This window comes from Numida meleagris, chromosome 1 (genome assembly GCF_002078875.1).
Source record: "Numida meleagris isolate 19003 breed g44 Domestic line chromosome 1, NumMel1.0, whole genome shotgun sequence".
Taxonomy (NCBI): domain Eukaryota; kingdom Metazoa; phylum Chordata; class Aves; order Galliformes; family Numididae; genus Numida; species Numida meleagris.
Window position 1 is genome coordinate 33,091,524 of NC_034409.1, and position 17,161 is coordinate 33,108,684.

A 17,161-nucleotide genomic window follows, 5' to 3' on the forward strand; every position below is an offset into this window, starting at 1 on the left:
TCTGGTATATCTATATATTTCCTTCCAAAGACATAAAAACGGAGAATATAACTGGCACTTTCCTGCTCAAGTCATTGGGAACATTAAGTAAGGCCCTGAATTCAGAATTCCTGGATACTTCATGCATGCATGAATACTTAAGGATCCATCTTTCAAGTAGCTATTAAACTTTTATATTAATATTACTACTGCACAAATTCCTATATAATCAAATTTGAATCAAAGCACAGGGCTGGGTATTATGAATGACAGAACACAATCTTACACATAGGAGCTATAACTTCCTTCACTGAAGAAGGTCCAGCTGATTGCTTGAGAATGATTAAATCAGTACATTTTCAAGGCTCTTTTAATACTTCATCATCTAGTCTCTAATGCTGGCACTGACAGAATGGAAAACCACAACATGGTAAAGAAAGACTCACAGTGCAAACAGGATTTTCCTGCAGTGACTAAAAAGTCACCAACAGATGACAGTATCTTAACAGGTGCCACCAGTAAATGACAGAAAGGCTAACACAGATATAGAATAAGTGGGTAAACTGTAACAGGATGAACAAAAAAGATGCAGCAAAATACATCTTTTATGCACGTTGTTCAAATTGCTGCAAAATAACAAATTTTAAACTTTTACCCAATGACAAGCAATTATCCTGTAGCTGCCAGAAAAAAAAAATTAACGAGCATAGAACAAACAGGGTTGCCAGAGCATGCATAGTAATGCATGTTTTGCTTCCTGCTGAGGAAGCTACTACTCTGCTCTGAAAGGTGCAGGGCAAGTGGTGCAGCCTGCCAGCAGCATACCACTCTGCTCTAATTTAGAATAGTACAGCAATGCAATCTAATTTCAGTAGTAATAGAAGAGGATCAGATCTGTATTTCTGGAGGCCCTCTCTCAAGTCATGACACCAAATCTTGGCTTTTGACAGCACGGGAGATCTGCTTGCTAGCATGTGTGTGCACTTGCACACATATATACCCTCCACTGCAAATGCTACCTTAACAGCTGTTCTGTATCTCTACGTAGAAAGACAACAATCTATTTAGAAATATCCTGTGGACATATCCAACATTTCTAAGGTCTGTAGAGTTGTGCTTTAAGAGATGTCCTCACTCATCCTACGAGTCCTTCCAATATTCATTTTGGTATCACTGAATCATATTTGATTCTGCTGAATGCAATAAGTGATCTCTTGTAAGAATTGTTTGTTTCACAGCTGGGTAACAAGGTGATAGGTTTTATCTCTATGTGATAGGCCATATTTTACCAATGGCAGCAGCAAAGTCACAGTGTTCCCATACACGAGTCTATTCAACTCCCACTAGTCTACTGGACAAGTTTTACTAGTGCCCACCTCCACCTCTGGGACCTGTTACAGCACCCCAGATGTTCCCTATTAAAATCAGCTTCAGCGAGTCACAAGTAATAAAAACGTTTCAATAAAACAGGAAAGAGACACAAGTGTAATTTTTAAAAAATCACAAACTTTTGCATATAATGCTCTGAATTCATGTATTATTAGATTATTTTTCTTCTATTTGATGATAAGGATAAGTAATTAATTATTAATATCCAGTAGTAATTAAAAGAACTCTGCACTGGATATAGATCCCCATTCACCAGTGAATTGAGCTGGATGAAAGGAACTTTATTCTTTATTTGAGTGTGAAAGAAACAATGTTAGCCATTGTTTTGACACTTAATTCACAAACCCACGAAGACCTGATCTTACTAATAGTTTTATATGGGTGGAAACCGTGATTTCTGGCCATTTCTATTAGTGAAAAAAAATTACACAGCTATAGTTTAACTAAATACTTAGGAAAACACTGTAGGACGTATAGAGTTGACCTGAACTTAGCAGGAGAATTCCTACTAGGATTCCTAAAGCCAGACTTTAACCCATCTTGTACAAATGTCTATGAATGCTAAGATAATAGCTCCATAAATGTTGATTTCCTGATGAAGTGGGAAGAATGAGTTTTAACTTTCTGCACTACATTTGCCTGTGCAGAAAGGTCTTCTATAATATAAATTTAAATATACAATCTGTTTTACAATGTTTTTCATCATCTCTTCTCTCCATATGTTCTCCCACTAGGAATCTAATGAGTTCTACATATGAGGGATGACAAGGGAATATGCCTGAGAAATAATTCGAGCAATTACGGCATATGGAGGCATTGTTTTTTAGTTGCTTTTGCCATGAACATTAGGCAGAGCATCTGGGAGCAAATTCTGTCTACCTGCCCATGGACAGTAGCAAAACTATCATCTTCCATTTGTAAATTCTGCTGAGGTAATCTGCCATACAGAGAGGACCATTTCATCAGCTTTATGATCAGAGAGCATATTGAAACACAGGCCATTTATACATAGAGAAAAACGTTCCTACTCAGATAGAACAGTTTGAGCTGGAAAACATTCTAAAAGCTAATGACACAGACATAATTTCTCTTTTTCTCTTCTCTCCAAGAACTACGAAGAGCCCGTATTCAGATCTAGGATACTATTTATAAAATAAACTTTTCTCAGCACTGATGAAGTTTGGTAAGAACTGACTGTATCCCAGGTAAAGAGAAAATGACTAAAGAAAAATAGAACAAAAGAGACTCAAACTCTAAACTGGTAATAGGAAGAGTTATATTCTGTACACTGAGATATTAGCAAGACATCCAGAATTTAACATAAAGAGAGAAACAGAGAAAACAAAAACTCCTTTATATGGAAACATAGTGAGCAGAACAACCACCGTACATTTGAACGTTCTGGACACGAGATCTAACTACTAAGACATAAAGCTAGAGAATTTAAGATCAGTTTTTGACATGATTGTTCTAACAGTAAGGAGAAAAGACTTAGAGAAATTCAACCAATATGCTGATACAGTCTTAACCTGCAGCTGCACCTATTTCATCATTTCCAAGAAAAATCTCTCAGCAATGTAAATAACGCTAGTATTTTTACATTTTTTTCCCATTATGCATTGCTGCATTTTAAGAAAAGTAATACATACCAAACTGCAGGGTCTTTAGTGTTTCTCAATGGTATTGTGGAGAAAAGAACGGCCTTGTTGTTACAGAAGATTTACATATAATTTTATAGTTATGAACATAAGCATAATTTAAAGAGCTAAAGAGCTAATACAGAAAGTTAAGAGGGTTATATATGGACAATAATACTTTTATTACACAAACTATTCCTTGAACTTAGTTGGACAGTAAACTGTTTTCAGAAGTAAAAGCTGGCTATAGCTCAAGTCTTTCAGTCATGGTTAATACTGATCTGATGAGTTATATTTTATCATGAAAATCTTTGATCAAAGAACAACTGGACTTCACTTCCCATTGCCACATAACATTACCTGAATGGTAGCAAAGAGGATTTGAAAACAGAGAGAAAGTTATTTAATCATTAACCTCAACAAGGACAAGCACATTAATTTTAACTTGCTCATTCAGAATTTTCTAAGCAAAATACTGGACAAAAAATTTTGAAGGCTTTATTCAAACCCTGATGAAATCATCAAGGCACTTTGCTCTTTCTACAGGCTAGTTTTGGAGCAAATCCCAGGAACACAAAGCAGATCTTTCCACCGCTCTAGAAAACAGAGCCAAGGACTTGCTGTCACCACCACAAAAAGCCCCAGCCTGGACTTCTGTGGGTTGCTGCCTGTATGCAAGATCCACATTCCCATAATCTCAATCTCTGGTGATGAAACCATACTACAATGGTTTTTCCTAGCCTGGCATCCCACTGACAGCAGTCCGAGAAAGAATAGTCATTCCTTTATAGAATTGTTTCCAGTTGACACAAGCAATGGTCCTCCTGCCAGATGCTCTAAAATTAATTTTGGATTAAGAGATGTTGGCAACATTTGTCATCACTTGTCAAAATAAAGTTGTGGGTAGTTCAGCCTTTTTATATACTAGCTCTTGTAATCACACATAAGCAGTGCAGATGAATACAGAAGATGCAAAACAACCAGCCATGGAAGGCATTTTTCCTAAAATATTTGCCATGACAGTGAAGTGGTAGCAGGAAGTTATGTACAGGAACAAGATCAAAGATGTAATGTGGAAATATTTTCTCATGCTAAAAAAGAATAAACAGAAACATTTTTCCAGATACAAACTGTGTTATGAACACTAATCAAGTGACGAGATAATACTCATTATTTCATTTAACATCATTTAAATAATGTGAAATCATTTAGTGCTATCAGATTGTTCAGGTGTGACATGTTTGATTATAACCATTGGCAAGAAAAAAAAAATGAGATAAAGGCAATACTGCTGTTACAAAGCAAAACTGTGTTCCTTTCCCTAGTAAATATCTTGGTTAACAACTTATTTGCAAAATTCAAGTCATTCAAGGAGGAGGCAGTAAATCAGCAAATAGAATGCCAATCACATCTGCCTGTTTTGTTGTTATAGACAGTCATGCATTACCTGAATAGTTACAAAAGTCTGCTGTACAATCATAATTAGGAAAATAAAACCAGCAACAATAACAACAACAACAACAACAAACTTGCATATACTTTCAAAATAACAAACTTTACAGTACGTTTTTAGTTAAAACAAACCTATCTGACACAGATTTTTGGAATGTTTTTTAAGCTCTATTTTATATTTATTACATCTGGCTTAGAATTTTTTTCATTAAGACTCATATCAGGATTTCCTTTTTATTTTGTTGAACTGATCCAGTAGATTTCATTTTGAAAAGTTTGAACAAAGCAGTCAGTTTTCTTTCCATTACTGCACTACTATACAAAACTGCAGACAGAGACCACATATTTTCTAATGATTCAGAGCTCTTGATGACAAGTGAACTTGAAAGGAAACGTGGATTTTCCTCTGATCTTTATGCCTGATCATGTTTTTAATCAAAATGTGTATCATAGAAACTGGGAAATAGAATATAAAAAATAAAGGAGAAATTGAAGAAGAATTCATCTCCAGATGCCCACAGTATGAATGCCCATAGCTGATCTAGTCACCTGTACCACATTTTCAAAGACACCGCTACTAAAACAGACACTATGGACAGCTGAACTATGGTTCCCACATTGCTCTGAGATTGAGCAGCAGAGCTCACTGTTGAACTGGATTGATTTATATTTTTTTAAACAGTTTAATAAATTAAACCAAAACACTGCAATTTCAGGAATGTCTACCATGATTTTTTTCAGGAATAATGTGGGGAAAAAAACAATGTTTGTATTCAGTCTAATCTAAAAAGAACAGTACACCCACTTGAATGCTAGAACAGTTGCATTAGATCAATTGCCTTTGCAGAAAGATCTTTCAAACTGGTGGGAGATATTTGCAGGTCTACTGAATAAATACAACATTAATAAAACTTTTGAAATTCTTGCTCACTGAACAAAATTGTTTTGTTCCATGGGTAAACAAGATAGATCTTCAAAGCGTACATCCATTCAGGGAACTGTTTTGTATCACAATTTTATTCACTTGTTATGAATATTCACAACATTAATCTACTGCAGATAATCTATTCAGTATATTTGAAAATCCATTTATTTTCACTTACTGATATGCATGTGTTACACTTGTATATAATACAGTATTTTCACTGTCGGTTTAAGAACAAAGGAATAAATAAAACAATATTGAGAAGCATGATGCAGACTTTTGACCAAAGACAGGCCATATTCAGATTTTACAAAACACCACATTAATACTTTGCATTGTCCCATTCTTTTTAAGGTGCTGCCTTCCATCCTGCACCCGTTAGCACAAATCCATACAATATTAATCCATCTTAAACTACTGAGATACCTAATTGCTGCTACAGTTTATCCTAATTAAATTTTAATCAGAAAAAAATATCTTTCCCTGCCAACATTTTTTATTATTTCTCAGCAGAATGATAGAATATACTTCTCAATTTTATTCCCAAGAATCATTGATTTTATTTAAGCTCTCCTGTGCAGTAATACAACAGAGGTAATGAAATGGTTTTGGAACAGCCAGGGATACTGTGACAGGCCGATCTCTCCAAGGTATGCATCCATCATAGAACTTAATATATAACCACCTTGCCGTGTCAATGGCCCATAATAATAAAATCGTTTCCATGTTTTTCAGAGAGTTTGGTAACCACAGAGGACTTTTAAATAAGCTTAATGCTATATATTTTTGCATACCATTAGTGAATGTGCTTTTCATTTAATGCACCAAAGCATACAGTCAGAACTCTCTCACTCTCTCAGTTAGCATGCTTATGTAGTGCCACTAAAAGGAATTGCCAAATTTTTGTTGTATCAATATTACAGATGGCACAAAATACACTAAATGAAGTATAAAATTATACATTCTGTAATAACTTAGAAAAAAAGCTCATAGATGCTTAAGGCCTTTAAATATGGAGGATTTTTTTCATGTAACAGCACATCAAAAAGTTCAAGAAATTTCTACTGAAACAGAACATTAAAAAAAGGAAATGTGATTTTGGCACAGGTCAGGTGTGAATTGGAGGGCAGTAAGCAAGCAAAATACTCATGAACCATACATCTAGGAGGGCACTAGGACTTTTTTCCTTTATAGCAATCAGTCTGAGCAGACATCTACATAAGCATCCAACAGTACTTAGTTTCAAGCAAGAGATTTTATTTTTCAATAAAAAGAGAAAAATTCTAAATGATTACCATCCAGTTTCATAACTGAAAAACTCATTTACATCCCTGCCTACTTTTATAAAAATGGATGAAATACTTTCCTTGACTGCTTACCAAGAATTTCAGTGATTTAAAGGTTGGGAAAGTAAAGTATAGGAGCACTTGCCTCCTTCAAAGTAAATTGAAATATATATCTTAAAGGTATAAAATGCTTTATAATGGAAGTGGTAATTGAGTTTTGACCGCTACTTTTTTCAACTGCCAAATAGCTGCAGTAGTTGGTTAGCCTTAGGGAAACATGTCAACCTGACTATACATTCTAATATGACTGATGTATTCAGATAACTATTACTTGTCAACAATAATTATTAACAATGGATATATATTTCCATTCCTATAACAAAAGCAACTTCAAGATGTTGAAATATGTACCCTTTAGAGCTCCAAGATTAGAATACAAATAAAAATGTCTAAAATTGTGCCATGCCAGAGGACAATTTCTGCAATGGAAATTTAATTAAAGCAGTGTGCAGTCCCACCAGCAATCTGAATGGAGACCGGGAACCATTTTTGAGGGAAGGAACCAATACATTTTGGAGACTGAGTTCATCAGGATGAAATGCCATCAGTCTGGAAAGGAGAATCCGAACGACTGCTGATTTTCTGCACCTTTTGAGAACCACCTCTTGAGATTACAGCTGCAAATTCCTCAGGAAGTGCAATTTTACAAGTGTACACAGTTCAATCTGTTGAAATCTTTGTGACACAGAAGTTCAAAATAACTTTCCAGTAGTTTTGATCTCAAGGCTGTTGTTGATTACAAACCAGGTTCTCATTGAAACAATTGATTCTGAAGGATACACCCCAGCAGTATGAAATTTCACTTCAAGAATTGCCTGGAGAAATGAAATTCCTATGTGTTGTATTTAACGTTATCAGCCTTGAGACTGACTTGATTTGTCTTTAGCTATCGGGTTACCTGCAAAGAAAAAAGAAAATCAGAAAATCAAAACTGTTCATAGAGAATCTAATTCTGAAGTCCTGGAAACTGAAGCTGAAATATAAGACCTCTGTCCAGCAAAGCTATTTCAATGGTTTATAAAGAAGTGAATATTTCCCAATGGTATTAGATGGGGATGCTCCCCAAGTTACATTGTGTAATTAAGTGCTTTGTTGGAATTGGACTTAAAAAGGAGACACTGAAATGTGACCATTCTTAAAAATATAATTTAAAAAAAACTAAAGGTCACAAATGTTAAGGGCATTGGGTTTAAGGAAATTTTCCACATTTTGTTCATCCTTTTCAGTGTTAGAATTTCTGAATGGTGAAAACAATGCTTTTAAAATGTTAGCCATCGGGTACTGGAGATATATTGGAGATATATTGGAGATCTATTCTTTGCATGCTACTTGAAAATGTAATGTTCTGTTAAGTGGTAAATATATTCTAGCAAGCAATAACCACTTAGTGATGAAAAAGGACAAGAGCCATGCATACATAAACAAAAGATAGATCTTTCCTGTTATTTGCAAGGTATAAAATAATTCAAGGAGTTCACTTAGAGTGATTCTACCCAACATAACATGAAACAAGAGTGAAACAGAAGGATCATATAGAAAGAGTGAGAGGCAAAGCATTTCACATTAATTGGACTTTCCTCATGTCTAATTCAGATTTTAAACATTAAAAGACAAAAAGCCCATCATATCAAAGAAACATAATTTTAAGGAATATTTCTGCTGTGTCAGTGGGTACAATTAATGACCATGTAACATTTTAATATCCAGTTGTGTCAGGGGACGACATCCCAACTCGTGATGAACAACCTAATTGGATTGGTCACAGTAACACCTTATGACAGACATCAAGGGGCATATGCTCTTCATTTTGATCTGAGAGAGAAGGGTCACGCTCTGTAATGATGAAACATTCTTTTGCCCTCAGCAAAACTGTTTGCACACAGCTCTCATCAGCTCTGCAGAGCACAAACATAGAGTAGAATATTAAAAAGACTGTTCCAGGAGTTCATTACTTCAGTTTGCCTTCACTAAGTTGTTTCCAGAAACAGCAATTAGGAAAACAGTAATAAAATTGTGCTTTGTGGTTTTTATAATACCAAAGATTTATTTATTACATTGCTATTTTTAGTTCTTGCTGTTGGAAACTGCCTTATGTGACCCCTTCTGTAATGGAAGATTGCCTGAAACAGTAATGAAGAATTAATTTAAAAGTCAGGCGACATATTTCTATACCCTGCAACAAAACTCAAAACGCTGACACAGCATCTAATTGGTTTTGTTTCTTTGTTTATTTGTGTGTATTTGTTATTGTATCAAGCTGGAATTCTACTCATGGACCCAAGTGCCATCGGGATGCATACTGTAAAATATACATCTTCTGATCCTATCTGCAGGTGGAATTTTATTAGCTTTGCTTGATACATAGACATATATAAAAAACTGTGGTAAATCATCTGAGGCAAAGCGCACTGAAAACAGATAAAAGGAAAAGAGATTCCCAAAGGAGTCAAGTAGATGCACGGCCAAAGTATCTTACATTTCTGTACCACTGAGTATACCAGAATCACAGCAGAACCAGAGGAAGGTTTTCTCAGAGACACAGCTGGAAAGGCACAGTCACAGGAACTCAGCTGAATTCTCTTTTCTGCCCACATCACAGAATCATAGAATCATAGAATGAGCTAGGTTGGAAAAGACCTACAAGATCATCCAGTCCAACCATCCACCTACCACCAACAACCCCACTAAACTATGTCTCCCAACGCTATATCTAATTCTTGAACACCTCCAGAGACGGTGACTCAACCACCTCCCTGGGCAGCCCATTCCAGAGCCTGACCACTCTTTCAGAAAAGTAGTATTTCCTAATGTCCAGCCTAAATCTCCCCTGGCGCAACTTGAGGCCATTCCCCCTCGTCCTGTCACTAGTTAACAGAGGGAAGAGGCCAACCCCCAGCTCACTACAACCTCCCGTCAGGTAGTTATAGAGAGCGATGAGGTCTCCCCTGAGCCTCCTCTTCTCCAGACTGAACAATCCCAGCTCCCTCAGCCACTCCTCATAAGGCCTGTGCTCCAGACCCCTCACCAGCTTCGTCGCCCTCCTCTGAACACGCTCCAGGCCCTCAATGCCTTTCTTGCAGTGAGGGGCCCAAAACTGGACACAGTACTCGAGGTGGGGCCTCATCAGTGCTGAGTACAGAGGGACTATGACTTCCCTACTCCTACTGGCAACACTATTTCTGATACAAGCCAGGATGCCACTGGCCCTCTTGGCCACCTGGGCACACTGCTGGCTTATGCTCAGCTGAGTATCGACCAATACCCCCAGACCCATTTCCTCTACACAGTCTTTCAGCCACTCTGTCCCAAGCCTGTAGCCTTGCCTGGGGTTGTTGCGGCCAAAGTGCAGGACCCGGCACTTGGTCTTGTTGAACCTCATCCCGCTGGCTTCTGCCCAGAGATCCAGCCTGTCCAGATCTCTCTGTAGGGCCTCTCTACCCCCAGGCAGATCGACACTTCCTGCCAGCTTGGTGTCGTCTGCAAACTTACTGAGGGTGCTCTCGATGCCCTCATCCAGGTCATCAATAAAGATATTGAAGAGGACAGGCCCCAGCACCGACCCCTGGGGAACACCACTCATGACTGGTCGCCAGCTGGATTTAACTCCATTCACCACCACTCTCTGGGCCCGGCCCTCCAGCCAGCTCCTTACCCAGAAAAGGGTGTACCTGTCCAAGCCACAGGCTGCCAGTTTCTCCAGGAGAATACTGTGGGAGACAGTGTCAAAGGCTTTGCTGAAGTCTAGGTAGACCACATCAACAGCCTTTCCCTCATCCACCAGACGGGTCACTCGATCATAGAAGGAGATCAGGTTGGTCAAGCAGGACCTGCCCTTCACAAACCCATGCTGGCTAGGCCTGATCCCCCGGTTGTCCTGCAAATGCTGTGTGATCTCCCTCAGGACAATCTGCTCCATAACCTTCCCCGGCACCGAGGTCAGGCTGACAGGCCTGTAGTTCCCCGGATCCTCCTTACGACCCTTCTTGTAGATGGGAGTCACAATCCACAGGGAGTAAGTCTTTGTTACTGAAAAGAGAGGACATAAGCTCTCTTTTTAGAGACCAAGTTGACCATGAGCCAGAAATATGCCCTTGTGGCAAAGAATGCTAATGGTATCCTGGTCTGCATTAAGCAAAGTCAGCAGAATCATAGAATCATTTGAGTTGGAAGGGATCCTGAAGGGTCCTCTAGTCCAGCTCTCCTGCAATGAACAGAGACACCTACAGCTAGATCATCTTGATCAGAGATCCAGCCTGGCCTTGAATGTCTCCAGGAATGGGGCATCCACCACCTCTCTGGGGAACCTGTGCCAGTGCCTCACCACCCTTATAATAAAAAACTTCTTCCTTATATCCAGTCTAAATCTCCCCTCTTTTAGTTTGAAACCATTTCCCCTTGTCCTATCACAAGGGATCCTGCTAAAAAGTCTGTCTTTTTCATTCTTATAGCCCCCCTTTAGGTTCTGAAAGGTCTGTCAACTTCCCATATCTAGCTCTACAACTGTGTGGTGAGAATATCCCTATACAATCAACATACACTCTTACGTACAATGAATAAATGACATAAAGCAAAAATGACTGATAGCCATTCAAATCCTTGCTTTATATCAGGTGTCTAACAATATACAAAGGTCATCTTGTTTATACAGACTGCATATGACGTTTTTACAGTTTTGGAGTTTTTACCTCAGACCTCCTTTCCTTTGCCAGAATTCTTATTATTCCACCTGTCCACCTGCTGTGCTTTTTTTTATTTTCTTAATGTATAGGTCACACACTGCTACTCCTAGTAATACACATAGTGGTTCACATTTTCCGCTATGTAGGAAGGTAATACTTGTTATGAGCAAGCACACACCAGCTATTAACATTAATGGAAGTTATATATCCATACACATTAGGGAGAGAATAGACCTCTCAGGTGTTAAAGGCAATTTCATAAAGAAGCAGGGAAATTTTAGCTAATACGTAGTGATGTTATTCCCAGAAATGCCTAATCTCGGACAAAATAAAAGCCACTGGATTTGAGTAGCTGTGAAGCAAGATACTGTGCCAAAGGTCTTTTTAACAAAATAGGGACTGAGAAAAAAGTGTGTCTGATCTCTAAAATCCTAAGAGAACAGTAACACGCTGAATGGGTGCAAGTCAAGTCTAATCAATTTTTCAGTGAATAATTAATATGCATGAAAATTAACTTTGCTGCTGCTTAACAACACAAATGAAAAAAAGTACATAGAACCTTAAGCATGGTAGGTATTGGTTTGAATTAATTTGTTCATTCTTGGAATATAATTACTCCCTTTATGCTAATATATTTTTCACACGGTTATTATGTCATAAATACAATACATTAGTCTCTCTTCACTTTCTTGTACCAAATATGCAATTAAAGTATAATTACTCTGCAGTTGCAGACTTTTTAATTTAAATTAGTGAGTGGCTGCTGTAAATTGGCTGTAATTACATGTGAACTCATTTTATTTTAAAACAATAATATAAAATTAAATATATCTGAAGTTTTCTACATATTTTCCTCTAATGTTCCTACAAGATTCAGTCCTTGGGTAAACCATTTTTGCCAGTGTGATCCAGAATGAACCAGAAAGGAGGAGGTCTTAAAGGCAGCACATTAGAAAAGCTATCAATTCAGGATATTTTCTGGTCAGCTTCCATTCCAGTGCTACTTACAACATGTGAAAATTGTTCTCACTTGTGAAATTCCGACAGCTGATGAATACAGCAGATAACATGTTCTGTTCCATTAGAATAGATTTCTGTTTGTTTAAAAAAAGAAAGTATCTTGCTTTTACTCAAGATGTTCTTCTGCCTTAGAAGAGGAGGGAGGAAACTTCAGGACTACAGGATGTAAAGAATGGCTGAATGAATGTTCTCTATGTAAGAAAGCAATTTTCTTGAACTTGAAAGTTAGGAACTTCCATTTTGTGGGTGCCCTTGCAACCCCAGTAAGATTCTGCAGTATGAGCAATGCTCAGTTCTGTCATTTAGCCAAGGAATTTGTATAAATATGAGAGACAGGAAGAATTTAATACTTAATGTTTTACTGCTGTTAGGTTTTGTTTCTTCTTCATTTAGAATTTTTCCATCAACCATATAGTATAGTATTATGTGTATGGTCATAGCCTGCATGCTGTCTGAGCATACTGAAAAATCATCAAGCTATCTTTTCTTTTTTCAGATATGTATGACAGAGATAGGGAATTATATATCTTTAACAGTTAATAGTTCACCCTGTGCTAAGTGGAATTGCATTACACAAGAAAAGCATTCTTAACACCCCTACATTCTTCTGCATAATTTTAAACGCCTGTAGAATACAAAAATGGTGTGGGGATTTCTTAAAAACTAAAAAGGCTCTCAGAAATATATTTAATGGACAACATGAGACAAGCTAAATACAGGGAACGTCACAAGAATCCCTTAAATAAATTCTTGAACAAAGAGACACATTACAAAAATCCCTAGCTATGAATTGTCCTCAGAAATGTGTCTTGGAGACAAGATAGAGATCTTGTACCAGTATAGCCCTTATTTGTATGCAGTACAATTTTGTGTCCTTACGTTTACATTCTTTCTCATACTGAACATAAACAAAGCACCAAAAAAAAAAATCAATAAAACAGAGTCAACAAAGTAATCTTTTAGCAACCCTTTCCTAAAATAGAATAGGTTTGAAGAAAGTTATTTCAGTCATATTTTCTCATGAAAAAAAAAAAAACAGCTTATTTTGGTAGTGAAAGCTTAATATGGACATTACAGTGAGAAACAGAAGTGCCCATACAACCAGAAACAAATATCTGTCAATTGATTTTTCCCTCTTATGCACCCTGCATATGAAGGTCCAAGCTGGAAATAAATATTTTGAACAGATGGAAGCTCATTATTTCCTGGAACTTCAAAATCCATATAGCATGTTTGTTATGCACTGCTATTCATACATGGCTTGTTAAGGCAAGTGACAGTTTGCATTGCCACTTGCGCATTTTTGTTGATTTTGTTGAAATATTCTAAACTTGCAACATACTACCTTGTACCTGTGATACTTCGAATTACTTAGCAAATCTTAACATAGGACAGGCTGACAATTTCCTCAGAACATGAGAATCCTGTATTTTATTTTCAACATCAAGGATGAAGATGAACAAACAGAGTGGTTAAGGATATGTTTGCAATAGGGTATCCATATTCCTATGCACTTAACAGTAGATAGGTGTGGATTTAGGTGTCCATAATAGATAACCAATTTTTGAGGGGCAGAAGAAATCATTTCAAAAGTTTGGGAAAGGTTAAAGTTATTCAATCATATTTCAAAAGTACGCTTGATAAAGTAACTGCAACAGAGAATTACGAGTCAGGAAACAGGCTGCTGTTTCACTACTACAGACTGTTATTTGAATTGAGCTAATGACACAAGACAAAATTAGAGTGATTTCTGAGCAGTTGTGAAAACAGCTATTTAATTGTAATTATATGCATTAATTTACCTTCAGAGAGGGTTAAGTATTGACAGAGATTTTTTCAAGTCTTCAGTTTTTTCGTTCCTGGCCGTAAAATTTCAGCCATACCCGTCTTTTGATATCAAGACTCAAGAGCATTAAATTTTTCTCTTAACTTTACTTTAGAGACTGCAATATAAAATGTGTTTCTAAACACATTCTCAAGCATGCAACAAAGCAATTTAGAATTCTAGATCCTCAGGTATGTCCTTTGGCAAACAACTCTAGCCCATTTTATTAATTAAACAGAACATTTCCCAATACAGTTAAATGGCTCCAAAGTTTCCAATGTCTTTGATTAGTACCAGACTCTAAAGCTCTTAACTCTTTTGTGCTTTTATTGCACTGTGACTAAACAGAATTGTATTTGCGATCATTCTTGTACTTTAGACTGTTTCTTAGAATGAAACAAACATTGACAACTCATTGCACACCATGCCATTTAAGTATACTTTTGTATTTCATGTTTTCTCACTACTCTTAATGATTTCGGCAGGAAATTTTAGCTGTTAAATATGCAGACCTAGACAAGCATTGTTAAAAACTGTAAGGAAAACTAAAAGGGATTTCACGTGTAAACTGAGCTTCCCACTTGTTCCATATGTACTAAGCATATGCCAAGTGATCTTAAAGCTAGCACTAGAAAAATAGAAGAAAAACGTTTTAGAGCATGGCATATATTTCTGAAAACAGGAAAGTTTTAAGATTAAACAGACAAATTCTATCTAAGGAATATAGCACAAATACCCCTTTCCCAACTTTTTCTGAATTGTGAGTAATCCAGTATGAGATACCAAGCTTTCATCCATGAAACAACACCTAGCTGCACATACCAAGATATACTTCTTTTTAAGCAGTATTCTCATGCTTTCCTGTGATGGTAATGCAAGTTTATTAATTGGATCACCCTTTGAAAGGAGAGTGGGAGAAGTAAGATGTTTAAAGGCTCTTAGAAGCACCTGACTGATGCACTGAAGCTGCTCGGTAACACAGCACAGAGTCCCCTGAACCACCCTCCTGGAGTATTGCCCAAATAAGCCAGGATTCCTGTGTATCTGCAGCAAACTAAATAACTACAATGAAGAGTAAGGTTCAACAGTTCCTGTTAATACTATGTAAACCTGTATTTGTACACACCTGCTGCTCTGTGAGTAATAAACCAGGGCTGGAACACATTTTCTGGAGTGGTTTGACTCTTTATTCCTCAACGAACGTTCTGGCCCTTCCTTAGAATCCGACCATGACTAGGATTCATCACAACTAGTGCTCCAACGTGGAGCCAGATTATTTAGTATGTGTGGAAAAATCATAAATTGTCATCAGGCACAGCAGAAACCTCCTTTCTCTACTTCTCCATTCGGACTTGAAGAGTTTTACACGTTTGCCTAAGAAACAAACACATGTCAAGTACTACACTGTTATGGAATTACTTGCAGAAAACAAAACTGGGATAGATGGAATTTTCTTTAACTTACAGGTAAAAGTGCAGAACAACAGGAAGAAACATTTCAGAACCAAAGTAAATTCTCTTAGCAAAGGAGCATGGTCTCAAAAAATACCCCAAACAATAACAGTAATTTCAAAGGAAAAGGTTCAAATATACTCAAATTCAAGCTTTGAGATTTGTCAAGAAAACCAAACAGAAATGGATAAGTAACATTTGCTCTCATTTTTGCAAGTGTATCAGCATTCTATTCTAAAACAGTAATTGAAAGTGTCTTTGAAAATCAAAGTGCATGAATAGAACTTTGGTACAAAAAAGAGGCATGTGATCAGAATACACTTCCCTCTAAATGAAAGGTGTGTTTTCTTAACATACATACATTAAAAAATACAAAACAAAACCAAAAAAGTCAACTGCATAAAGTTTAACAAAAATGAGCATTCAGAGGAGAACTCTACTTACAGTCACTTCTGTGGCTAGTAGGCTATAGGAAACACCATAAAATAACAATGATACATTTCAAAACACACTACTCAATTCAGGCACCTAGTTCCTTATCTAGATTTTTGAGATAAGTTTTTGGATCTGCTGATAAATTCTGATTGCTTCTGAGAAGGTGTTCACAGCACCTCAAAAGATCACCTAAATTTCTTTAAATAATGCTTACAAAAGATAATTATCTTCCTTTTTCTCTTTTTCCTCTAGGCCTTTTATCATAAATGTCCTACTGCAGATGATTAGAAACCTCTATTACAAGATAAAAATCATAAGTTGGACAGTTAGTTGATTTAATAAAATAACTACACATTTAAAATATTGTCAGACAAATAAGTGTGGCTCTGGATTCATATTCACTTCAACTCGATATTTTACAAAATAAACATAATTGACACAACTCACTGGGACAATTATCATAGTGTATAACTGATGAAGACATACGAGTTATGTCAAGGATAAATATAATTCATCACTTTTCCAAATGTATTTTGTTGTTATACTCTTCCAAAAGATAATGTCACTACAATGTCCATAACTAAACCTTCTCCGCGATTCTGTAATTCAGCAGAGAAATCAAGTTTATGTTAGATTGTCATAACTTCACAAAATTTTTCATTTAGAGACAACAGTTTTGTATTGAAAGAATACTTAACCATAACCTTTATTTTACTTTCTGTAACAGATAATAACTGTAGTAATTCAGACAAGGATATATCCTCTCGTGGTTTTTTGAGGTGATCACAACTCCATAGTGGGACTGCGGCATGACGACATAAAAGACTGCAAGACAATTAATTAAAAAAATGTAATTTTCTTCTGTTTTACACCATCTAATCATCTCAAACAGAAGATAAAAATAACCTCAGTCCTTTTTACAAATAGGCAACCTGAAGGATTATAGTCATACTATCCTGCTAACTCTGAGAAAGTAAAGGGAAAAGCAGAGTCTTTTTGTCTTTCACTCAACCTTTGAGCACT

General features: G+C 36.7%; 1 protein-coding gene across 3 annotated transcripts in view; it reads right to left on the bottom strand.

Moving 5' to 3' along the window:
* FAM19A2 (family with sequence similarity 19 member A2, C-C motif chemokine like) overlaps nucleotides 4,701–17,161 on the bottom strand; it is a 183,375-nt gene continuing 170,914 nt past the window's right edge. For 2 of the 3 annotated variants that reach the window (XM_021385042.1, XM_021385043.1), the window contains exons 5-6: nucleotides 15,379–16,963; nucleotides 4,701–7,626 (exon numbers count right to left, since the gene is read on the bottom strand). In XM_021385042.1, coding sequence (XP_021240717.1) covers nucleotides 16,922–16,963 — 42 coding nt within the window. In that variant the 3' untranslated portion in view covers nucleotides 4,701–7,626; nucleotides 15,379–16,921. The remainder of the gene's footprint in view (nucleotides 7,627–15,378; nucleotides 16,964–17,161) is intronic. The other variant, XM_021385044.1, reaches the window with a different exon arrangement.